Here is a 27,785-nt window from a genome sequence, read left to right as displayed (position 1 = left end):
TATTTGTCGTTTGTTTATGTAATTTATACGTATTTCTCGTTTCTCGTTTTTTGTAAGTTGGTCATCAGGTGCAAAAAGCGTCAATTTGTTTTACCCCGAAAACTCAGGGATGCTAGTATATGATTCCAGCTTCATTTTGTATGTAGATTGGACCCAAGTTATCAAATTGACCCCAACAGTTATTAGGTGGGAGTGAATCTGAACTTGGTTCAGCAGTCTAAAGAAGGTCATTTAGGTCCAAAATACGGAATTTTCACGATTTTTTTCAGATGTAGGACTTCAACTGGACCTGAAACCAGAAGTAGTCGTTTCCTATACGCATTTCAATAATAATTGTGATCATATTTCTGCGGGTTTGCAAGTTATTTCTGCAAGTTTAAGGCCTCTGATCTTCCTGTGAAAGGTACTGAAGGGAAGCCTATTCCTCCAGAAAACTCAGTTTTATCCGATTTCAATTTTTCCAATTCGTAATTAAGCTCAAAATGCAACTAATACACGAGAAACGTGACAATAGATAGCCTCATGGTGAGGGAACATGCATAAATTTCGAAATAAGTATCAAACAGTTGACTTCTAAAAGTGTTAATTTATATATACATCTCTTTAAATTTGTATACTGTATTAACTGCATTATTGAAAGTGTAGTATTTCATATTGCATTTTACGATATATGTTTTTGTTATTCTTTTATTTCTTAATTAAGCACTTTTGAAAATGTTTCAGTAATTATCTCAAAAGTAAATGAACAGCACATCCAAAAACAAGAGTTCCATTAAAACTAAAAGCTGAGGAGGCGATTCGATGCAAGATTTAAATAAAAAAAGAGTTATCAAAACTGTATTCACAGAAATTTGTAGTGTTGAATAACGTTATACTTTACGATATATGAACAATTAAAATATAAAATCTTTAATCTGTACTGTTAAATCTCATTCCAATTTCAGAAATCGGATGATCGATGTTGACCTTGGAATGAAATATCATTTTGGGGACTTAGTCTTATTTTTTCTTTTTATTGAAAGATTAAATCGTCTCATTTGACTACACTAAACCAGAGTTATACAAAACAGGACCTGAGCATTCACATAAAGATATTACCTAGGCTGAATATCTGTTCTATGTTCAAGTTTTAAGAGTTATGTCATGTCTAGGTAAATAAAACTATTGATTAACTTGTTTATTTATAAATTTTAAGTAGGAATAAAAATGAACATTTTGGCCCTTTAAAACATATTTATGACATATATTTAAATTTATCATGAATTCATTTCGTGATAATTTTTAATATATGTCATACTGGTATATATAATGCGTTGGCCATACATGTCGGAAACAATACTGACGAATCATTGGTTCCATTGCAAGAACCAATCTCATATTACATAAAAAAAAATCATTTGAACGGGGGAAGCGAGATCATTTTTATATAAACCCTAACAAACTCATTATTGTCCTCCGCACATGGCGTTAATGGGGACATAGAAATAACAGGCGTTCGTCTGGTTTTGTTAGCGTTCTCACGTGTACAATTCTTGCCAGATTTGTTATGAAACCTTTATCCTCGGTTTAAATCAGCAATGTCTTGGTCGAGTAAAGGGGATTACTGTCCATCAAACTTTTATCCTAGGTTTAAATCACCAATGTCTTGGTCGAGTTAGGCGATTACTGTCCATCAAACTTATATCATAGGTTTAAATCAGCAATGTCTTGGTCAAGTTAGGCGATTACTTTCCATCAAACTTTTATCCTAGGTTTAAATCAGCAATGCCTTGGTCGAGTTAGGCGATTACTGTCCATCAAACTTTTATCATAGGTTTAAATCAGCAATGTCTTGGTCAAGTTAGGCGATTACTGTCCATCAAAATTTTATCCTAGGTTTAAATCAGGAATGTCTTGGTCGAGTTAGGCGATTACTGTCCATCAAACTTTTATCATAGGTTTAATTCAGCAATGTCTTGGTCGAGTTAGGCGATTACTGTCCATCAAACTTTTATCATAGGTTTAATTTAGCAATGTCTTGGTCGAGTTAGGCGATTACTGTCCATCAAACTTTTATTCTAAGTTTAAATCAGCAATGTCTTGATCAAGTTAGGCGATTACTGTCCATCAAACTTTTATTCTAGGTTTAAATTAGCAATGCCTTGGTCAAGTTAGGCGATTACTGTCCATCAAACTTTTATTCTAGGTTTAAATCAGCAATGTCTTGGTCGAGTTAGGCGATTACTGTCCATAAATCTTTTATCCTAGGTTTAAATCAGCAATATCTTGGTCGAGTTAGGCGATTACTGTCCATCAATTTTTTATCATAGGTTTAAATCAGCAATGTCTTGGTCAAGTTAGGCGATTACTGTTCATCAAACTTTTATCCTAAGTTTAAATCAGCAATGTCTTGGTTGAGTTAGGCGATTACTGTCCATCAAACTTATATCATAGGTTTAAATCAGCAATGTCTTGGTCAAGTTAGGCGATTACTATCCATCAAACTTTTATTCTAGGTTTAAATCAGCAATGTCTTGTACTGTTTATCAAACTTTTATCCTAGGTTTAAATCAGCAATGTCTTGGTCGAGTTAGGCGATTACTGTCCATCAATGCTATTATTTAAAGAGAAATGCAACTTGGAAATATATTTATTATATATTGGAAATTGCAGTAATTGTTCTCGTGTGTAAAATTCTTGCCAGAATTTAATGAAACTAATATCATAAGTTGATATAAACAATGTCTTTGAAAGTTTTGAATATCAGTGCTGATCACATGTTTTTAGTCATTGCAGAGGCGGATTTAGGGGGCCAGGGGGGGCCGGATCCTTATTTTTCAGAAAAATTTTGGTTGGTTATATAGGGGATCACTGAAGCGTGACGGAATCCCCCCCCCCTTTTTTAGGCAGTCAGTGGGCCCCCTCTTATGAAAATTTCCAGATCCGCAACTGTATTGTACTGCACTGGGTAGGGGGGGGGGGGTAAAAATTATTTGTTTTTTTTTTTGTTTTTTTTTGGGGGGGGGGGGGTATATTTGAACATGAATACAAATCAAATAAACAATTCTAAGTTCTTTGACTACAGGTATTCTATGTCAGAAACCTATTATGTGTCAAATATTTAATAACAATCCAAATTCAGACTTGTATAAAGCGCGAATATTGTGTTCATTTATGCCCAACTACATGTATTAATTTTTTTTTTCGTTATTGTCCTTGTACATTTCATAGATGACATATATGCAACGTCAGGGACATTGACAATCTGTTCGTTTATTAAAATAAGTTTTAAATGCAGCGAAATTGCTATTTAACATCGGAACGTTTTATATGGAGGTTTAAAGTTGGCAGAGAGTTGAAAAATGTTTTTAAAATGCTTATAAATAGAATGATAAAAGCTGGGTTATGGTTAAATACAGGTGTGGTATTATAGTTGGTTTAAATACGTATAAAATGTGAAACGTATTAAATCACGTGACTATATTTGGATTGATTCACGTACCTTAGGAGAATATTCACTAGTAGAATATTCACGTATAGTTTAGGACCTAATGAGATTAACGCTAAAACTATGAATATGATTCGACATTTGATTTTCGCATCATTTTTATTTGGACTAGTAAAATGTGAAAAAGAATTTATTTACACGGATCCTTTTCATGGTGTTATCAACATGCTTCATGTGAATGGTACCGGATTAAATGAAAGTTATGTTGGTCTTTTAATTGATAGATTAGTCGGAAAGTTCACCTGTACCAGTTCAAATAGTACAATCCTTTGTTCGGAACCATTGGTAAGTTAGTAGTGTTAGTACATATCATTAAGCTTGAATAACCGTATGCATTCACAGTTTACTTAACACACCATAAGAAAGCTTAAGACTGGGCAAAACGAACATCACCAAACCTGGAAAAAAGGGGGGTGATCTCATGTGATCCGGATGAGTATCTTTCTCAAAGGGATTAAGACTGAATGTATGACACAAATTAACTACGAGATCCAAACACTATACAAACGACCAGGGGATTCAGTACATGCAAATCAAGTCGTCTTCTCTTCACCTTTACTCATTTTTCTGTCTGGGTCTGGTATTTAAAAGTAGAAATCCACTCGTTATGTAAGCTTCTAGTACTAAAGATCCGGGATGTTTGAGTATGAATCAATTTTCGAATTTTAAGGTTATAATGTTATTCATAGGATGTAATTTAAATTAACATTTTAAAATATTTTCCGATTGCGTCCTTTCGCAAAAGCGTTTAACCTATCGACGTCTGATACATTAATGTTTTATATACATGGTAAATGGATATTTAATGACTTTTACTTCAAATCATGATTTTAGTTACATATTAAAATGAGATAACCTATAAAAAGGTCCATCGAACTTCCTTTCAGTTACATACTTTCCATAGCAGGCACGGAACCAGAAATGAAAAAAAATTGGGATTGACTTTTTAACCAATTTTTTCGCTATTTGAAGAAAAATACATTAAATGAAACGAACCATCAATAAATAATCTTTCTATAACAATTGTAATGATAATTTATAAGAAGATTAATATTATCACTTCTGATTGTATGCACAAAATGTTTATAGTACAAGTGTTTTGTGTGTGAAACGGAAAAAAAACAACCGCATGATTTCGGGGTCTGAATATTAAGATTAACAGAGAATTAAGGACCACAAAAATTAACCATAGATTAAAACAGTAAATTCTCTCAATCTAAACCACAAACATGGATCAAAATTGTCATTCATTTTTTTCGTTTTTACCCATGTAATACGTCATTGCCGAGAACAGACGCATTATGTATCCGCTGATACACTAGCAGACGAAATTGTGGATAATCCAGTCGTTATAGTATTAAGAATTGAACGATGGACAGTCAGTGCGTGAATTTTTCTTGCTACCTGATTGGAAGATATTACGAGACGTGAATAATCAAAGTTTATTGATTGGTTAGGACAATCCAAACCTAGTAAATGTCCTTCAATCCCGTAGAGTATCGGATTTGTCCTCTCTATTTTAGCAATAAGATTTTACCTGGTCATTAATCATGTATATTCATGATATTGGTACACAGGTAACTTTTATCTATAAATAGTCGAATCTTCTGGAGTTTCGTAAACAACAACGATACTTCATAACGTGTGACCTCACGTGTGTGGTAAAATTTGTTGATTGATGCACGTGGCTATTCTAGTAAATGAATAAATCTACAAAGACAGAGCACTTTCCATTTTCATCAGCTAAGAGTCGACTTAGCCCTTTTTGAAAGGCTAATGCTTGTATTATTGCACTTACTACTATAACTCCATTATGGAGGACACTGCTCGTAAAAGGGCGCTCAATTATTTGAATCAGTATATTATATACTAAATACACTATAATCAGTATATTTGCAGATTTATATTTACAAAATCTTGTTTCTTACGCATCTGTGTTGCACCTAATACAATTTATTTCATATCAGTTGAGAATAAGCTTCTCGTATTGGATAAAAAGGGGTCACATGACATTCATTATTCCTCAGTAATAAATTCCAGCGGTCATTAACAGAACAAAACGGACCAGAAAACCGGTCATTAACGAATTTTTACATGATAGTGACCGGTGGGCGTGGCTTCCGTCTATTAATGACCGTTGGGGCGTGGTTTCTCTGTTAATGACCGGTGGGGCGTGGTTTCTCTGTTTGAAGAGATGTTCCTTTAATAAAACATTTTCCTGTTTTCAATATAATAATTATATTTAAGTTGATGAATTGTTTACCATATGTTTTGGTAAGTTCTAAAATTATAGAGAACTTGATTTAGTATTCATATACTGAAAAATTGCACTAAAATGAATGGCATTATTTCTACGACTGGTTTTCCCTCTTTGTCATAGAAATCGTACAACAACTCAAGTTTGCTTTGGACATTTTGAATTAATGAAAATTTTCAAAAACATGGTTTCTCAATGAAATAAACATAATAGTTCTTGAATAACTGGTCATTATCGTGATATATGGACTGCCCGTAGGACAGTGGTATTGACTGTGACAGCGATAATGACCTCGCCTTCGGCTCAGTCATTATCACTATCTTTGTCAATACCACTGTCCTGTGGGCATTCCATATATCACGATAATGACCAGTTATTCAAAGACTATTATATAAATGTTGCACCTAAAATTAGATATAATATTGAGATACAGCTATTGATGCATATACAATTATTATTATTATTGCATAGCAATATTATTTTTCCCACAGAAAGTAACCAAAAGTAGTGCAATAAATCTTCAAAATTCATGACGTCATCAACAACAAAATCTATAAGAAACGAGTGACCGGTGAAAAATAATGTTCTTACAATTCTTGAACAAATGCATACACAAAATCATAAACTTAGTCTTCTGTGCACGAATTTTTCATTTTTTTCGTGTAAATTTCGTATAATCGTCAATTTTTTTTTAATCGCTCAGTGTTGTTGTGAAAATATGGCAGGTAATTAAAGTTCGTGTTTTGAAGCCGAAGTTTAACAATTGTCAACTGTTTGTCAACAATCGACAAAAAATCAACAAAAAGCATGGAAATTGAGCACGTGTTTAACATGTAAATTCAGATAATAGTTTATTTTAAGGACATCCATGCGTATTGCGATCACCGGATTTTAACGAGCTGGGTCACACTGAGGTCTCTCTGCATACGGAAAATATGTCGGGGGAATTGCTTCCTGGAAGGCAGCAATTAAAATAAAGTAAACTTCTTCTAAATATGAATGAATTTAAGAATTTTCTTTAAAAAAAAGTACATGTACAAAAATTTTATAATGAAAACTATTCATTGAGTTATAAAAAAACATATGCATTATTTTTTTTAATTTGAAGTTTCTTATAGTCCGGCCGATTGGTGCAGATATAGAGCAGAATTGCTCACTTGATGAGGAAAGCATGAAACTTTGCATAGCAGTTCTTGGTTATATACCCTTTGATTTCAGCTATGGACCCACTCTGAAAAATCCAATATGGCTGCCATTTTCAAGATGGCGGGAAAACGATATAAAATTCAAGATTGTCCTAAAGGTATTCTATATAATTTCGGAAATTAAAGTAATGATTCTTTAAAAATGGACTTCATGTTCTTGAATTTGTTATCAATTAATTCTAAAGTATAAAACAAATAATGTGGGTATTTCTATAACACATAAGTTTCAAATATGGCTGCATATACAAAAACAAATAGTGAAATTCAAAATGTTAATCAATATGTTACATGTTATTGTAATTGTTCTTTAAACGCTTTCAGTTTTAATGGTTGGAATAGGTTGACACGAGTCGATTGACGTTAATATAGGTCGGTTAAATGTGGTGGAATAGTAGGTTTTCATCTGCCGTACCCACTACATCGTCAAATTATTCTATTTAATCAATAGGTGTACCTTTCTTCAGGCGGATTAAATGATTGCAATCATTTAAAATGGTTAAGGGTTAGGGTTATTTCCTTTTCCAACTACGCGCGTAACCAATTTGGAACATTTCAGCGAGCATGGTCCTAAAATTCACTCCTGGTCAGCACTTTTATTAGTTTCAATGGTAACAGTCATGTTTAAATTTAGCGGAACTGTGATGGTTCGTTTTATGCAAACTAGCTGAGTTAAAATCTCGTTTCCACTATTAACAAATGGCGCATTTATCACTTTATTGTTGATGGTAATTGTGGGAGTACTCAGGTTTATCACTGCGATCAGTGTGTCCAATATAACTAGCCTAAGTATAACATCGTCTGTTAATGGCTCTTTGCACACATCCAATTGTATGTTTACTCTATTAATGTCGAGAGTCGTTCCTTATAATCTTTCCAATAACAAGCTGTTAACCCAAACCACGTAGCGTTACGTTCTCTAAATCTCCATTTTCTGCCGGAATTAATTTCTCATTTACTAATGTTATCATTGCAGCAGTGTCCACAATCATGCTCACATTCTGGTCATGTATAGTACCTCGTACTACTAAGCTCTTTCTAATAGTTCGTCTGATGACAATATTGGACGAGGCAATGGGCCTCTGTTCGATTTTTTGATAAGGTGATGTTTCATGGCCAATAGACTTTGGAATCTGAGTTGTCCTACTGGCCCGACCCTTTGCTCCATTGTTGGGGTTACACTTTGATTTGCTCTGTATCCTGGTGAAGGTGACCGTTGTCTGAAATATTCGGGATTTCTGTAATTTGTCCGTGGAGATGCTAACTGTTGTCTTTAGGGACTATATGATCTCTACCTTAGTGGGGTGTTGCTGATCGATAGGCATTAAGCTTGGGTGTACTTCTATCTGCCGATTTACCACGATTGTATTGCTCAACAGATCTTCCACGTTTATATTGATCAGGTGATTTTCCATTGAACTGGTGATCTTCCATGATTTTTTTATCAGAAGAACCGAGATTATATTGATCGACCAATCCAAAGTTATGCTGATTAGTTGAAAACATAACATCAGCTAGTTTTGTGACAATTAATGTGAGGTTATGCAACTCATAATCCAAAAGGACTGCTCATATTTTCTTTATCGATCGGTGATACTACGCCATCAGCAAAGTAGACTTTTCGATGGTCATAATTGGCACTTTTTTATCCATATATTGCCATCTGGTTTGCTTTTGAGGTTTTCAATTGTTTTAACGCCTTGTTGATTGTTTTGGGTTCCTCTCTATTATATGACTTGAATAATCTTTGTCTTTACATCCTCGACGGAATGTTTTGGTTTCAATCTGGTTTGATCGTCTTTCTTGCTGAACCGCTGCTCCAAATGCTTTTTTAGGCCTTGGAAGCATCATCTATGTTTACCATGCAAGCGTACTCAAAACCAACATCGGCCTGGCAATCTGGGGCCTACACACATTTATCCTATTTTCCCATTGTCATCTACCGGCAGTTCGTTCAATTTGGTAAATGAACGCCTCCCAAATGGTGGATCCTCTTCAATTGCGTTTTTGCATTTTTGGCAGCTGTTGGTTTAGGCTCCGGTCCCTTGCATAAAGATTTTCTTGCCATCGGGTATATTCTCTCTCCAGTTAGGAGTCTGAAGAAGAGGTGTTGCCACACTCTTTTTGATTCCTCTGCCCTTTCCTGGTCAATGGAGTCAACTTGCTGTTATGGGAAGAATATTAGAGCTCCAGAAGTGGACGAGGTCGTCATAATTGGAGTGATAAATGTGGGATTTTCCATTGAGTCGACGGGGATAATACCGTAAGTAGTCGCTGTATTCAGCATTGGAGAAACTTAATAGAATCCACTTGCAGCCAATTATTTCTGTAATGGTGTGCTGATCTGAACTAAATATTATTGACTCATAGTAGATGGTTAGTGTGCGTAAGAAGACACATAAGCCTTTTGCTGGTATCCTTGATTAGTACTAGAGGTTTATAGTATGTTCTTAAATGGAGATTGTTGTTGAATAATTTGAACTGTCTCATGCAGGGCTAAGGCCCTGACATAGGACTTTTGACTTAAGGTGAAGACACCTTCAACAGAGTTGGCCTGGTTTATGTTTCATGCAAACTACAATTGGAGAAAGACCCACGGCATGGATTTTGTTTTTTACTTTTGGTAAACTTGCGTTGTACTCGCTAAGGTCAAATTTTGGCTTAGATGATGTGTCCATTGCATTAACTTCTTTATTTCGATTGTCCACTGATTCATTTACAACAGATGCCAGTTGTTGGAAGGTACCCTGCTGTTCAAATGCACTTTTAAATATAACTGTGTCTCCTTCCTCAGTTGTTGTCAGCTTGTCCATTCGTCTCACCATAACATTGAATATCTTATTGGTCTAGCCATCAATTCCGCCAAGCAATTATTACTAGCCTTGTGGTCTATCCTGTCTTCAGACTACTGAAGTTGCTGAGATATTGCTTTCATCTGTTTGTTATTGATATTCATTGCCTCTTTCTGTTCAGATTGAAACGTAATGAGACCAACACATATTTTATATATTTGCACTTCGCTCTGTTTTATATTGCGGTAAATCTCAGTTGTTCTTTGAGCATTTTATTTTCTATCTGCTAAATATTCTTGGTACAATTGTTTGATAGTCATTTCTGAGCTGTCCTCTGTTAAAGGGTCTTCAGTTGTGGATTTCTCCATATCCCCATGTGATTCAGTTGCTGCCATTTCCATGTTCTTGTCCTTGTTGTCCTCAATTCCTGCCATTTCAATGTTCTTGTCCTTGTTGTCCTCAATTCCTGTCATTTTACTGATATGTGTTTAACTGATTCTCAATTTACAGTTTAATGTCTCAAATTGCAAAATATTGCGACCCAAGAGATAAGAAAGGCACTGAATAATATCTTAAGACAGATAAATCCCAAATCACAGCTTTTATGTGTGACCCAAGACAACAAATAGTGCAGCTTTTAATGAAAGCTACTACTGAAGCTTTTTATGAAAGCTACTACTTTGTGAATGAAATGACAAGCAAGGCAAAATCAGAAAGGACAGAACTGGGACAGATACAAAATGACACTATACATCAATAAAATGCTTATATTCAGGTCAATTCTCAATAATGAATATTTGCTTATTTTTCAAGGCGGCCATTTTGAAAATAGCCGCCATTTGTATTTCAAAAATAGATCAAAACAAAATCTTGCTAAGTACTCTAAGTCATTCAAATATGTTGATTTTTTTGTGCACCCAGCATCATATCTACTGTGGTTTGTGCAATACTGGAAAATATTTAAGAACGTACGGCAGCCATCTTGAAATAAGCCGCCATATTGAATTTTGAGGGTGGGTCCATAGCTAATATTGCTCAGTACACAAAAATGTACCATCATGCAAAAATTAGTGCTTTCCTCATTAATTGAGCAATTTTTTCACCGAACGGCCGGACTATTATGACTTTAAACCAATTTTTACTTTCAAATATTATATTTCTATACACTAAATGGGTTATTGCATGAATATTGGGGAAGATTGGACATCTTGCACAACAAATGTATAGAATGTTTGCCAAATTGAATATCGTCAAGCTAATCCATTCTCAAGTTTAGAATAACAAAAACGCCCGGTATGTTTCTTTCACCAGATTAAAGATTTGTTTCACGTTTAGATACATAAAACTATTTTTGTATTTGTTTATACTCTATTTGAATAGAACTTTGTGTATTGTTGTATTGAAATAAATATTTAAATTGATAATGGAATGACTTAGTAAGTTCTATAACATGTGACCTCAGGACATTCTTTACTACTTCTGGCTATTTCTGATATTTTCGTTTTCGTCTATTTTGCTATTTGTTATTGTCTAGTTATTTATTTTTACTATCACTACATTCGCAATGAAAAAAGCGAAAATGGAAATATCAGTATAAACACGTTAATTAATGAAAAGACAAAGTGAAGGCATATATTAGAAGATTAGACTTTGTCATACATGGCGGAGAGAATAGTTTTGAATACTTGTATTTCCGTCAATTCAGCCAAGTTCAATCTTAAATTCTAAAATGTTCAATATAAAAATCACTAAAATAAAAACATCACTCGTTATCCTCTACTGTTAATTACAGAACAGTTGTTGATATGTTAAAGTTTATGTAAAGATAAAGCGGTTTACCAGAAAGTTGAAAAAAGGCTTTTAAGTACATTCCTATTGAAAAAAGCTTTAAAATCTGGGTTAAATACAATGCGTGTGTTCATGTGTATCTAACAAATCTCTCTCATAAATACAGTTTTGGTTTCCCATTCTGTCGAGTCACCAAAAAATGTGAAAAAAAAAATCATCACGTGACTAGATTTGGCTGGATTCACATACCTAGCATGATATTCACGTATTCACGGTAGTATACTCAGTGTGGGATTTGTGGAGATAGACCTTAACACTATGAATTCGATTCGATATTTGATTTTTACATCTTTTTTATTTGGACTAGTAATATGTGAAAAAGAATTTATCTACACGGATCCTTTTCATGGTGTTATCAACATGCTTCATGTGAATGGTACCGGATTAAATGAAAGTTATGTTAGTCTTTTAATTGATAGATTAGTCGGAAAGTTCACCTGCACCAGTTCAAATAGTACAATCCTTTGTTCGGAACCATTGGTAAGTTGATATTGTGTTTAAATATTGGGTCTGACAACGAATTTAACCTGTTTAAAAATTTGTCAAAATTTTCAAATTTTGATAACTTATTTAATCTGTGATCAGAAAGTACAAAAATCTCTTGGATTCTTTAACACAAATTAAATCCTGGATAATTTTTTATGAACATATTTGCAATTATTGTAAACCCAATCCCTCAAATGTGACCTTTCAAATCAGACTTATCATTGGATTTGTTCTAAAATTATCAACACGACGGGTGCCACATATGGATCAAGATCTACTTACCTTTTCGGTGAGTCTCCATGAGATTATTTTCTATTTTTCACGGGGGTCGTAATGATCACTGTAGCTTTCTATATCGTGTTTGCATACTGTTGTTTGTCACTTGTTCGGGTTTGGTTTTTTTTTTACTGATGAGTTTGAAAGTCCCCTTGTTATCTTTGGCTTCTTTTATTAGAAGACTCACCTTTCATGGGTTCTGTACAGTAAATATTGAATTATTTTAGATTAATTTTAGATTATAATTGTACACAGTGGTGTATTTTGGAAGTTTCAGCCATTAAATACTTTTACAATTGTTTTCTCAACAAGTAATCTCAAATAAAAAAAGACAGTTTATTTTTTTCGAAATTTGACTTTTTGTAACTGTTACTACGGTTCTTAAACTCGCATGGCTTCCAACATATGCTTCGTTGAGCGTTCATGATGTAGTAAATCCAGAAAAGTGATTCTGACGCTGGATATTTATAAAATGTTGTTTGTATATTTTACGGCACTGAATCTATACCGCTGCTGGTGGACTATCAGTTTCCGAGGATATCTTCTTCAGATCCGTCAGTAGTTACTCCTTTGGTACTCACATGGTTTATAACATACCTTTCTTTTCTAAATTTATAAATTATTGATAAACTGATGTTTTTACTCCCTCAGGCAAAGTTCACCATAGTTCGATTTGGCTATTAAATTTATGTCGCATTTAGTCCTATAACTTTTTAAATATTTTGATGATATCTATCATTGGCTTTCAAATATTGTCTTAACCGCTTACCCTTTCCTACGTTTACTAGTAGTTAGCTATGTGTATATCTCAATTGTTTTCCCTGTTTCTCCCATATTATCAGTTCGTATTGTAGGATTGATAGACCTTAGTACTTTTATTGTGTCAATTGGTAAATAATCCCAATATTCTTCATTTATATAAAATGCAAGTTCTAATGATTTGTTCGACTGGAATAAAGTCTGGGATATTTTGGGTTGCAACAGGACAATCAGAGAGCCGTGGTGTAGTGGTTAGTGCATCTTACTACTAATACAAAGGTTCCTGGTTCGATTTCCGTTTGGGATGAAAATTTCAGGGACTGAATTTTCGGCTCTCCCTTAACACCATATGCGCGAGTATGGTCTTCAGGAATCGATGACAGTCCGTTTGAAGAGGACGATAAATGACTGACCTGTGTTAAGAGAGAGCCATATCTCTTGCACGTTAAAGACACTCTCGTACAGATTTAGAAAAGGAGCAGGCTAATGCCGTTACAAGGCAGCACTCGCACCCGCAAAGTGGAAAGGGATTAATATAAGTTCAATTTTGAAAAACTTGTTTCCCAATCAACTATAAATAAATATGTTTAAACTAAAAAGGACAATCAGGGTATGTGAGATAGGGGAACATTTCGTCTTATAGTTTGCCATGCATAAACCCCTCGAAGAGTTCCAAAGGTGCCGAGAGCGTGACATAATGTTTGGACATTGAATTTAAATTACTCGTTTCTATACTCGACGTATACATCCTGTGCATGCGCACAAGGTCTGTCTGTATCATCAATTTACAAACAGATAAGAGAGTGTTACAGGAATTTCTCCTTATACCAATGCAGCAAGTCTTGGACTAATAACTAAGCCACTAAAATTGCCAAATAAATATAATATTTCGGTTGAATGGATGACACATACAATTCTTTATGTAAAAATCAAATTTCCTTTTTGTCACTCCTTAAAGTTTTATTTTAGCAGTCCGGCAAGACCAAATAACTCCCAAACTAAATGTAAGTAACATACAAACAATAAAAATATATATAAGCACAAGCAATTAAAGGATTAAGAAGATTAGCAGATGCCAAATAGAAATAACAGTTATAGATTAAAAGAGTAATAAGTGTCCGACACGTATTTGTAAATTATAGTCAAAACTGTCACAGAGAATAAATAGAGTAAATGTAACGGTTTATTTCTTCCTCTGTGATATTTTATCCTGAGGATGATCTGTCCCGGTAATTTTTTTCCAGGCATGGTATTTCACAGGTTGATTTTTTCCAGAGGAGTGAAAATCTATCTGTGTTATGCGGATAGTATGTACCGGTATATATTTGCCGTACTGTATTTCACAGAACCGTGTCCCATTAACTACTATATAAGTTACTCACAATCAATATATACCTGACTATAATTATAAAATGTTTCACAAAGGTAGACCAAATTTGCATAATTTATCAAAGGGAGGTAATTATGAGCAATTTATATTTTAAAGATATTAATATAATATATTTCTGAATCTATTTTATAGTGAAATTTTTCCTTGAATCTTATTTTTTATATATTCATTTATATAAAAGGATGACTTACAACTTGATTTAATAAGACAGATAACATTTCACAGGTAAAAACTATCCAGCTGTTAAACATGCTTTTGTTCCAATATATTGTTATGCTATGGTTTATTTGATTTCCATATAACCAACAGCTACATCTCTGTCCCCAGATTATTTATATAGTTAAAAATATCATCATAATCAAATTCTTTTATTACTGTTAACAGTAGTAATGCAACTATATTTCTACCTTACTTTTAAATTTATATTTGTACTGAGATCTGAAAACAACTCACTTTTACATGTGTTACACTAACCTTATTTAATCATGATATTATTTTCACAATTACGATCTTTGAAATTACTTCTGTTTTTCTTCCCTATGTTTCATGATCATTTTCTTTTTAAAAGGATGATATTGACTTGAATATTTCAGGAAATTTTTTCAAGGATAATTTGTGAAATTATTTACCATTATAATACATTTTTTTTTTAATAATTTCGCTTTATTTCAAATACACTATTGTTATTTCATAGTATTTTAAAGGATAAGTTTTTTCTAATAACTATAATAAGTTAACTACCCAGATAGAATTTAACGGCAAAGGAAAAAATATCCCAGGGAAATATTTTCCTCCGGATAAAAAAACAACAACAACTACTGTGACATTTTTTCCTCCGGATCAAATTTCACCCGGATATAATTTTGCTTTACATAAATGCATTGAATACCTTTGTCCAAGATTATGACACATAATCCGTATAAAACACTTATGCCTAAATTTACGACAAAGTCTAGAATTATAAAATCAATGCAAAACCTAAATAACATTCAAACATTTGAAATACTAAAATGTTGTTTAAAAACTATTTTCACATTGCACAGTCCAAATAATCCGGTCATAGCATTGTCATCATACGATATATTATATATGGGATAAAAATTTACTTCGCTAACACCCAATATAGAATTTCCTGACTCCATATATATATCGTATCAGGTCAGTAGCACACTATGTAACTTATAATATTTAACAAAAACAATTACTGACCCTGCTTTTCTTGTATGTGTGTCACGCCTGAGAAAAGCTAGAACATAATGACGTAACGTATATTCTAAACCTTTTGTTGATATTCCATTTTGACATTTTACATGTTTAGAATAAATAAATGATTTATACATAATATAACAAACCTGAGCATAACAACTTGCTAATCAGGGAAATTAACTAGAAAATTTTTGTAATGATATGAAATCATCAGAAATGACCTCATTACTGACATTTAGAAATTTTACATTGTCACGATTGTCCAAGTTAATTTTTAGAAGAAAAAAATTAAAAATATATTTTAAGTAGTTAACTAGAACTTATATATATATATATATCTTTAATTCTGAACAAACCAAATTACAATGGTATAGAGATACATACAATAATTACATAGTGTATATGTACAGTCATACAAAAATTATACGAAAGCAAGAGGGAGGTACAAAATGTACATATCATATATTACGGTATACATATTAAACTAAATGATATCAAGTACATGAATTACCCAGGAGAGCCTAAATGAATATTTACAAGTCTTATAAATTTGTACAAGTTATTAAGATCAGAAATATTTTAACTAATCACCAACCAGTTCATTAAATTTCAATGCATTTGGTTGATTTCTATTTTTTCTTCTTCTCAAAAACTGTTTACGATCATCATTGAATACAGTACACATAAAAATATAATGAAATTCATCTCCCGATGTCGCCAGAATTACAAAGTAAGCATTTTCTATTTTCTCTTGTTACATTTTGCCATCTACCAGTCCCAATAGGAAATCTATGATTTCATGTTCTCAATCTACATCATGTAATAATATTTCTATCATCTAAATTTTTAAAATAATATTCAAATTCACAATTTTCTTTATACATACGGTAGTTTATAGCTTTTGGCGATTCTTGCCGTTAGTGTGCCATTTCTGTTTAAATTGAACAACAAGATTTTGTTAAACAATAGTATATAGCCATGTATCGTTTACAAAATATTGGGTATCCCACACAAATAATAAACCAGATTCATCAAGAATGGATTTAACATGTTTCAACCAAGTAATATCATTTTTATTTTTATACAATGAGTACTTCTATAGTATTGCAGCCAGGAAGTTTTTCTTGTTTTGCAGACAATAATTTAGTCCATTAGTTAATTATACGGAGTTTTATATCAATTTTCAAAGGATATCTGTCCAATTCTCTGTATATCATGAAATTAGGTGTAGAATTTTTAACCTTAAGCAAAAGTTTGCAGAATTTCATATGAACCAATTCTATAACCGAATTATTACCAAAACCCCAGACTTCACTCCCATAAATTAAAATAGGTTTAACAATCTTATCAAATAATTCAATTTGACATTCAATAGAAAGATTGTTCAATCTTTTTTTTTTATAACGTCGTACTTAGCACACATTGCTTTATTTGCTTGGGCTTTTTTAGCCTTTAAAAACTTCCTGTTCTACTGAATAAGACACCTAGATAAGTAAACTCATTAACAATTTCTAGTACAATATCTTTATAATTAAGCTTAATATTATTAGGTAGTCTACCTTTTAGAAAATTACAATTTTACTTTTTTGTACATTCACTTTCAGTTTCCACAATTCACAGTATTCAGATAAAGTATCCAGTTGCTTTTGTAAGTCAACTTGCGACTCTGATAACAAAACTGTATCGTCTGCATATAATATAATAAAAAGTTCAGATAACAATTTAGTTTAGTTTTTAATTCATCTGATAGAGTTTTCAAACCATCTATGTTCTTTTCTATTAGAAAATCTTCTAAATCACTTACATATAAAGAAAAAAGTACAGGAGATAAACTTTCCCCTTGTCTAACACCAACATTACATGGGGAAAATTCGGAAAATTCATTACTATAACAAATTCTAGATTTTATGTTACTGTACATATTTGTAATAATATTAAACATTTTACCATTCACAGAGTATTTAAGTAATTTTTACCAAAGTCCTGCATGCCAAACAGTATCAAAGGCCTTTGCAAAATCAAAAAAGGCACAATAAAGATTTTTCTTTTTCTGTTTTAACAGTTCAAATAATAGATGAGGTACAAAAATGCTATCCATAGTAGAATATTTTTTCCTAAATCCAAACTGGTTTTCTTTAAGCAATAATGAATTCTCTAAAAATGAGCTTACTCTAAGATTGAGTACTGAAGTAAAAAGTTTACCAAAGCAGCTTAAAATAGTGATGGGTCTATAATTTTAAGGAACAACAATTGAACAAGGGGGGGGGGGTTCTTATCTTATCCTGTAAAGTTACAGAGACGGTTTTTCTAAGATTGTTATTCTGCAGCATTGTATGGTTTTGTTAAATATTATAAGTTACATAGTGTGCTAATGACCTGATACGATATATATATGGAGTCAGTAAATTCTATATTGCGGGTGATAGCGAAGTAAATTTTGATCCCATATATATCGTATTGGGCCACTAGCACACTGTGGAATCAAATCTTAACGACTATCAGGAACATGTGTATTTTAAACTAGTGTCCTGTCTTCTATATTAAGAACCTACTTCCTTTGGTCTGTACGACAAAAATGTCAAAAAAATAACCATTTGTGTGGTCACTTGTACAACTTGTCACCATCATAAACGAGGCTTCGTCAATGACCTGTCAAGCGACTTAACAGTGGAAAAACCGATGACGCGAGAACAGTAACTCTTCGTGTGACAAAGTCAAATACAGTCAAACAATGACGATTATATATATTACGATACTGATTAAATTTTTTTTTATACAAAAATCATACATTTTATAGAAATCAATTGTTCAAATTGTGTTATTAGATATATAAATGCAAATACGTGATGATTTACTATTCTTATGTCGAAGATCGAATTAATTGCATTAGAAAAAAATGATTTGAAAACAACGTTATGAATTGCCTGCGTCCGAAGCGCTTTTTAGGATTTACCTTCATCAGAAACGTTCAAGGCCGAATATTTGAAAGACAAGATGTATATTGATTGAAACAGTAATATTTAGTTAAACTGGAATTATAAGAATAATGCTGCATAATGATATTATACAAAAAATTGGGGGGAAAACTAAAATAAACATGCAAAATCAATTGCTCTTTCAAACCAACAACCTTTGTATACGAAATATGTTGAAACCCATATTTATCAATCAATATACACAAATATACTTCAAAATGCTTATTTTATCTGGTCTAGAGTAAAAAAATATTTAATAATATTGATGTGTTAAATCATCTTGACCATTTACAGTCTTACTTAAACAATGTAAAGAATTCTTATTAAAAACTGTATACCGACTTAGTGCTGCCTTTTTGAAATCCTTAATTGATTTTTCGGCACATCTGTAAAAACCGGAATCCAATGAAAACGAATAAATTTCGCCAAACATTTGGTTACGATGACTAATAACAACAAATTACATCGTTGCATTAGTTTGCTATGGTATGTTTTTGAATGGTTGATGTAGTCGGTATTTAACATAAAATATAGAGTGTTAACATGTGCCTATGGCTACAAGGACGGTTAAGCTCACACATAGATATCGGAAGATGTGGTGTGAGTGCCAATGAGACAACTCTCAATCCAAATAACATTTAAAAAAAAGTTAACTATTATAGGTCAATGTACGGCCTTCAACACGGAGCCTTGGCTCACACCGAACAACAAGCTATAAAGGGCCCCAAAATTACTAGTGTAAAACCATTCAAACGGGAATGCGTGTTTTCTATATTTGCCTGTTAGAAGTCCGATGCTGTAATTCAGCAGCTGTCGTTTGCCATAATTGTTTTTCGTTAATTGCTTGAACAGTTACTGTATGGAAAGTTGTCTCATTCGCACTCACACCACATCTTCCTAGATCTATATACTCAGAGCATCAAAGGATGACAGACAGTGACGTAAAGACTTAAACTCCTGAGATGCTAAACTTCTAGTGGTTGTACATTAAATGAAAAATACAAAGGTTGAGACAAACGTACAAAAACCAAACAGGCTTGTTTAATAATTGTTTTTGAAAAATTGCGTATAATACCTGTTTTAATATGTATAGAGATATTAAGATAAATGCTTCTTTCCAAAATATGTCACATTGAACAGAAATCATGAACTAGTTTAATTTCTTTCAAAGGATGTGGTTCTGTCAAACTCTTATGTTCATCACTAGATGTAATAAATGTAATCGACTGATACAACTGTTGTTTAATTATAAAAACGTGTTTTATATTACCTTTGACCAGTATTTTTGTCCAGATGAAATATATCGTTCCAACAAGACAAACAATCTGGTCAACACGATTGTCTTCTGAATGACATAAAACACGTTTATCAACAAAATTGTTTTGCAACGACATTTATCGTTACCTAAAATTTGTCATAGTAAATTAGTGACGTTTTTTCTTGGACATGACATTCCTTTTGCATTGTCGTCCATTGATGGAGACTAAATTTTGAATCACCGCCGGTTTCGTCACGTATGACATGTAAATTCCATCCATCATTGTCAAAATATTATGTTATTATATATCAAGTCTGCTTCATAACAACAAAAAGATCAGTAACAATATGGTTGTGCTAAAAGTCCTCTGGATTTCTCTTTTTCTAAATTATTATGGAACATATGGAATAGTGGATGATATTGGTGATATGCTTATAGACCCATATCATGAAGTTTTGGACGAATTAAAAATCCCAACGAAAAGTGTGTCTATGTTTCAATTAGATGACATATTAGAAACATTTTTTGGAAAACTTAAGTGTTTACCCAAAGGATCTCATCACTTACGTATGTGCCGAACTGCAGTGGTAAGTTTTATATTGAAATAGGAATTACTTAAAATTCCTTCAGAATTCAGTAGGATTACTAATAAAGCAGTTTACATGAAAATTCTTCTTCATTTTCGAAAGCAATTGTCAGAACGACAATATTTTTTTTCAGAATTTTGTTTGTATAGACATTAATGGTATTTTGTATTTTATATATATTAAATTTGATATATATCTTAGTGAACCAACTAATTGTTTTATTCATGTCTATGGCAAGGCTCAAGCGGCAATCCTGACACGAACGGTGTCCTCTTTATTTTCATCCAGGTCTATGTCAAGACAAAACGGTAGCCATTTTTATTTCCACACAAGTAAATGTTAAGACACAGTCGTTAGTCTTTTTTTTTAATTTAATTCATGTCTATGTATAGACACATAAAGCAGCCATATTTTCATTTCATACATGTCTATGAGAAGACAAGAACGGTTGCCGTCTTATTGTTTCATACATGTCTATGAGAAGACACTAAGTATAAACGGTAGCCGTCTTCATTTTACATAAATTTCTATTTGAAGATACTAATGGTAGCCGTGTGTTTTTGAAAACGTAAAAGGAAAAAGTTCTGTACAGTTGTTCGGTAGAAGATATGAAAAAACGGGAGAAAGTCATTTGCATAAATTTTTAGAGTGTTTTTTGAGAAAAAAATATTATCATTTATTTCCCCAATCGCTTGCAAATACAAATGTAGCATAGTGGGTAGTCGACAAAATGGTTGACAAATGATGCTTTATTTCCTGATATCTATCTCTTGGAAAATCGTTTTCTAGACCTACACTTTCCAAACAGTGAGCTATCCCTGATGGTATAATTTTTACATAACATACCTAATAATGACATATACATGTATCGATATGAGATAAAGATGGATCATATAATGTCATATTAAGTTGTAACTGTTCAATATTAGACATAAACCAGAGTCCTCCGGGCTAAATTATAATCATTAACTACAATAAATCAGTTTGTCCAATAAATTGATTTATTTCAGATGCTCTTTAAAATTATAGATAAAATGAGACAGGAACAAAACGATACAAAATAAGACATCACAAGGCCAACAGGTTGTTTTAATATCAGTTTGTGAAAAATAAAAAATAAAACAATAAATACCGTATCAGAGAATGCTCGTAGTTCCTCTGAGCATGGTAAACGTACTTCAGCTGATAATTTATAAAGTATGCCGCAATTGTCGGACGGCTGTACTTCGCAGTAGGTTTTATAACAGTATTAACATAAAAGATACAAGTTGACGAGTTCGTGTGCGATGTCTATCTGGATATCATTCTGTCTAGTTATAATATTAGTAAAGTATTTTATTGAATGGTTCTAGCAAAAGAATGTTTTCCGTTCTTTGGTCGGGTTGTTGTCTCTTTGGCACATTCCCCATTTCCATTCCATTTTTCACAACAAAATTGGAAAATTGACTATTTTTATACGTTCTCCGCCGTTTATGCAACAAAATATAGTTGTCAGAAATATCTCGTCTGTAGTATGATTATCATTTTATTCCCAACATATTTCTGACAAAATTTACGGTAAAACATGCAAAAGCAAACATATACAATGCTGAAATATTGTTTTAGTTTTATAAATGAAAAAAGGGAAAATTGTTGATTATTTTAGAGAGAATATTATACAGTTTAAACTTTCGAGTAAAAGTATGTTTGAACAACTTCCAAGTACAACAAAGGACATTGACCCTTCCTTCTTTATATTATTTAGTGACATGCCATTTCCGTTGCAAACGACTGAACTATGATACTTGTAATAGTACAAAGGGAAATATAGAGCTTGTAACACTATGACATGACTCCTGAAAAATATACAGGTCATTAAGTTGATGTTCCTGGCGTATGCAATATCTCTATGATGTTAATCATATTTTTAAAATAAGCAGAAAACAGTATATTAAATGTTCCAAAAAAAATTTCTTAGATAATATATATAAAAGTGAAAAAGTAATTTACAAGCTTAAAAAGTAATAAAAACGTTCTTGGTCCGAATTTATTCACAATAAGGATAATAGCTCAAATCTATTTTTACTGCTAGTAAAATGGAGCAAACGAAACCCACCATGCTCGCGTTGCTTTCGGTCACTGATTATATTAATTTATACAATGCTTGTTTATAGTCGGCCTAATAAGTCATTGGACCAAATGTTGTAAGCATTTCCATAAATTACAAGTCATTTAAAGTTTAAAAAAAATGTAAAACCCTTCTATCACCCTGTTTCATTGTGGTGGGAAGCACAAATAAATGAAACCGTAGCGCTTTGGATGAAACAGCGACCGCTGTAAAGTAATTAACTAGTTTTATAGAGATATTCATATTATGCTGTATTTCTGCTGTTGATACTGACTTGATTTTATTACCTCTGTCTAAAGCGGCAAAGTAGCAATATTGTGGCAAAGAAACAAAAACCTATGATATAAAAATTTATTCGATTGAAATTTCATTTTTAAATTATTTTTTTTGGCCTGAAAAGCTTGAACACAGGTCTTTTATATTTGAAAGTCAAGTATTTTTTACCACACACAAAATTAATCATTTTGACTAGTTATTAAATACATTTTAGCTAGACGATATGTTTTGTAAGTACAACATAATATCAAATTGGTTGTCAAAAAGATCATAAACTGCCAAATATAGTTGTTCAATTGACGAACATACACGAATCAACTTCCTAAGGCTATGCTATAAAATATTCATATTATTATTTCTCCCAATAGGGTTTTATTAATTATGAAGTATTGGAAAATTGCGATACAACATGTCTTTATATTAACTTTGAGTGTATTCAAAAAATTGTCCTCTTAATGCAATTAATATAGAAAAAAACAATAAACTGTTACGAAAAATATAAATTGATCAACTTTTTAAAGGTGTTTATTTTTCTTTCAAGCAGATATTCTTAAAACACACACAGGAACAAGAATTTAGCATACAAACCAATGTTTCTATTTCGTTTCCCCACTCACGAAACTAAATTGTGTCATTCCCTTCTGAAACAAATCATTGTTTTGTCTCAGTTAGAAATTTGATTTTAAATAATTACATTTAACCCCACCCCCCCCCCCCAACCCCCCCCCCCCCCTCGTCTAACAAAAAAAAAATATGAAAATACTGTATTTACATTTTATAGACTAGGAAAAGCTTTCAAACAAAACTAAATCTTTAACATTAAACGTAATGAAGCCAAGGAAAGCGGACGACAAATACGTTTCGATGACCAGTAGGTTATTCAACTGAAATCTTGATGTGTTCTGTGCATGAAGATCAGTGACCAAATTAAGAAAAAAATAACCCATAATTTAATGAAAAATAAGCTATGTATGGACTATTAACAAGCAATTATTGTGGATTTACCGTCACGTTGACGTTTAACCCCACATCTACTTTTTTCATATCTGAAGGATTTATGTTTTCTTGTTACTTGTCCTATACAATGTTCAGTAATGCATAGACCATTAATATTGTGTTGGTAGAGGGGTCGGGCACTTTTTTTAATTTGTTTGATTCTTAATTTCTTGGGGGTATTTTTTTTTTCTGGAAGGGAAGTGATGAAATATCTTGTTGCCATGGAAAATAAGGTAATAATATAAACACAACATCGGATGTACAAACATTTGTCATTGAAAACAAATGTTTTTATTTTGGTTAAACTCGAATAAAAATTTTGTTACGAGAGAAAGAAAAAATATGCCAGACAATTTGACTCTCCGCAATAAGAACTTTTGTGAAAAGATCTAGGAAGATGTGGTGAGAGTGCTAATTTTGTGAAAGCACGTTCTGGTGCTTTATAGATAAAAATGTATATATTAACTATGAACAAACATAACAATTCTTAATTTGTTTATTTTAACATTTTGTTTTGCTTAGAAATAAGGTGCATCAATATAATTGATTCACAATAACTTATGGGTACTGAATGTCAACGATGTAAACCTTCCTAAACCTACATTACTTCTCTGTGGTGTGGCTAATAAACAAGTTTTTAATCATAAGTAAACGGAAGATCCGTGATTTTTTTAAGATAAAATATTCAATCAGATCAAAACAAAAATATTTTGTTTTCCCCATTTGAATAATGTACTTTCTTAGCCTGCATATAGGCGTTACTTCACAAATAATATAAAATGCATATAAATATATATACTTAATACATATAGTGACATGCGTCTGTCTGAAACATGAACTTTGTAAAAAAAATCGTTTGCTATTTAGGAAAGAGGTAGGACCGATTACTCTTATATGTGTTTCACCAACAGGAACCAAAACTAAAAGTTGTCAAAACTTGTTAATGTCACTATATCCTTAACTTAGAATGTTTATGCACATTTCATATATCTTCATAAATCTACGTATTGCTTTTACTAGTTTCTCGGGGGTTTTATTGATGTGAACAGAGACTATCAAAGAAGTGTATTCAGCTCAAAAGAGTAGACAACAATTTCCAATGAATTTATTACACACTAGGACCAGTTTGTCTAGAAATATTTTTTGATGCCAAATGAAGATAGAAGAAACGAGCAACAGCAACACAAGTGCGTTCAAGTTCAGTTAAAATGAACGTCACACTTAACTCCGTAACATTCAAATGAACTTTATCTCGCTGTATTGAAGACCCATTGGTGGCTTTGTGCTGTTTTCTGCTCTTTGAACATATTGTTGTCTCTTTGACACATTCCCCATTTCTATTCGCAATTAAATCTGAAATTTATTCAAATCTTTTTTTTTTTCTAATTGGGATGATTAAAAGGAGCTTGTCAAACATTGAATCAACACTAGTAAGAATAATGACTATATGGTTCATAAATTATTTATTTATTCAATGTAAATAGTTATAATAAACTCTTGAAAATTGATATCAGATGATATCCAATTCACACTCGTTATGAAAATTATAATTATCGCATTGAACATTAACAAAAATAATGAATATAAAAAAATCTGCCATCTTTACCGACATTTATAAATGACAACACTTTTATTTAGAAATGACAACAACAACAACTGAAGATGTTTCTAATAAATGACAACCTGTTTAATTTGAGGATTTCAATTGTCAAGTCCCCTTTAAAATCGACCAATATACCAGAGACGTATTATTTGTCTTTGAGTGTACTTACAAACGGTTCATGCAAGAACATGAAATAAAAATCAGTACTGGAAAGTCACCTAAATTTATAATAAGAATATAGAACGCTAGTCAATTCGTAACATGGAAATTTTGCCATGTTTTGGTAAATACAAAACTCCTTAACATAATGTTTAGATATGTTCACTGTTGTTTCTAGTATGTTTTTGAAAAATCAAGATTTTTTGCTGAAAACGTTTTCTTTTTATTTACAGTGCCTTCAAAGTAAGGATATTTTCAAAGCTTTGGCAATAAACGAGGGAGAAGATCTACTAGAAGGAAATTTTGGCAAACTATCAATAATCTTAACCTATCATTTATTGAATATAAACCATTTCTGCCACCAAAATGCAAGTGTAAATCCAGACATAGACTATTACAAAAGACAATTATTCAATACACTCGGCCAAACTCAGCAGAATATCAGAGCAAATGCCTTACAAAAAGCTCTAGAGGACATCGACGATCAGTACGAATCTGACGAGGAAAAACATGACGATGACAGCCACGGGAGCGAAGAGCATGTCACAGATGATCATGGTCATGGTGGCGATAGTCATGGTCATATCGATGATCATGATGACGATCACACCGATAGTGAAGAATCGTCAACGATGAAGACCAACGTTCATGATAACGATTCTGATCCTAATGAATCACATGAAAGCGATGAGAGTGACCACCATGACGACCACGATGATAGTCATGAAGATGACGATGATGAAGTCAAGGTTATCAAGACTAAGGTAAGTTCATGATGAATAAAGACCATGAAGATTGTCATAACATGACGGCGATGGAGTAACGGTTAAACATTTAACGTATAAGAGTTTTAAAAACAATATTATCCTGTTTTAAATATATCTTTATGTGTAATTATAGATTTTCGTTGTTTTTTTTCAATTTTTCTTGCTTGAGCCTAATCGTCGAAAGAGAGAAAAGCAATAGAATTGAGAAGACCAATGATAATCTGTTTATTGCTATTTTACATAAATTGTTCTATATATTAAGAATGTTCTTATCACAAGCAGAAAACCCAAGCCGTTTGTGGCACAACTTTTTTCAACTATTGATCCTCAAAGCTGTACAACTTTGTACACCCTCCCCCCCCCGTTTTTTTGACTTTCGAACTTTTATATCTGGGCGTCACTGGTAATACTTGTTTGGACGAGGCGCGTTTTTGACGTAATGTATTTTAAACCTGATGCCTTTTGTTATCTATTATTCATGTGTTTCTTTGCCTAATACGTTCTCCTATTTATTTGTATTATAGTTCTGTATTATTATGTTGTCATTTTAATGTTATATTTAACAATGCCATCACAGTGCGAGGTTTGGCATGCCACAAAACCAGGTTCAACCACCATTTTTTTCTTTAAAAATGTCCTGTACCAAGTCAGAAAAATGGCCATTGTTATATCATAGTTCGTTTCTGTGTGTGTAACATTTTTACGTTGTGTTTCCGTTATGTCGTTTGTTTTCTCCTATATATGAGTGTGAATTCACATTACTATAAGACGTGTCACGGAACTTTTCTATCCCAAATTCATGTATTTGGTTTTGATGTTATATTGGTTATTCTCATCGGATTTTGTCTAATGCTTAGTCCGTTGCTGTGTGTGTTACATTTTAATGTTGTGTCGTTGTTCTCCTCTAATATTTAATGCCTCAGTTTTAGCATGTTACTCCGATTTTGTTTTTTGTCCATATGAGTTTTGAACAGCGGTATACTACTGTTGCCTTTATTTACTTATCTCTTGTGAAAAATCTGTTCTCGGCAAGTGATTGGTCAAAATTAAATTATGACGTCAGACTTTCTTGTTTTCTTCTGAATTTTCCTATTGTGATGTAATGAAAAAAGGCGACACTGCCTGATGACGTCACATATAAAGAATACAACTTTACTTTGAAAAGGAATGCTAAAAATCATTTGAGAAACAGATTCCAATGCTTATAACTGGCGTATTACGATATTTATCAGCTGTTCGATATTTGTATTGGGTTTTGAATATTCTTAAAATTTGGGCATTAAATTTCATTTCATTCATTTGTGATGCACTAAATGAATCATATTACATAATTGAAACAGACATAAAATGAACA

At 32.4% G+C, this 27,785-nt stretch overlaps 1 protein-coding gene across 3 annotated transcripts in view; it reads left to right on the top strand.

Annotated features, from left to right (window-relative positions):
* The first annotated feature begins 3,574 nt into the window (after positions 1-3,574).
* Positions 3,575-27,785, top strand: part of LOC143063306 (zinc transporter ZIP4-like) — a 40,215-nt gene continuing 16,004 nt past the window's right edge. The window contains exons 1-2 of one of the 3 annotated variants that reach the window (XM_076235369.1): positions 3,575-3,772; positions 25,898-26,428. In XM_076235369.1, the coding sequence (XP_076091484.1) occupies positions 3,653-3,772; positions 25,898-26,428 (651 nt within the window). In that variant the 5' untranslated portion in view covers positions 3,575-3,652. Of the gene's footprint in view, positions 3,773-11,820; positions 12,067-20,253; positions 20,524-25,897; positions 26,429-27,785 lie in introns of those variants that run through there. The other 2 variants (XM_076235368.1, XM_076235367.1) reach the window with 2 other exon arrangements.

This window comes from Mytilus galloprovincialis, chromosome 2 (assembly GCF_965363235.1).
Source record: "Mytilus galloprovincialis chromosome 2, xbMytGall1.hap1.1, whole genome shotgun sequence".
NCBI lineage: Eukaryota > Metazoa > Mollusca > Bivalvia > Mytilida > Mytilidae > Mytilus > Mytilus galloprovincialis.
This window is presented reverse-complemented; position numbering and strand designations above follow the sequence as displayed.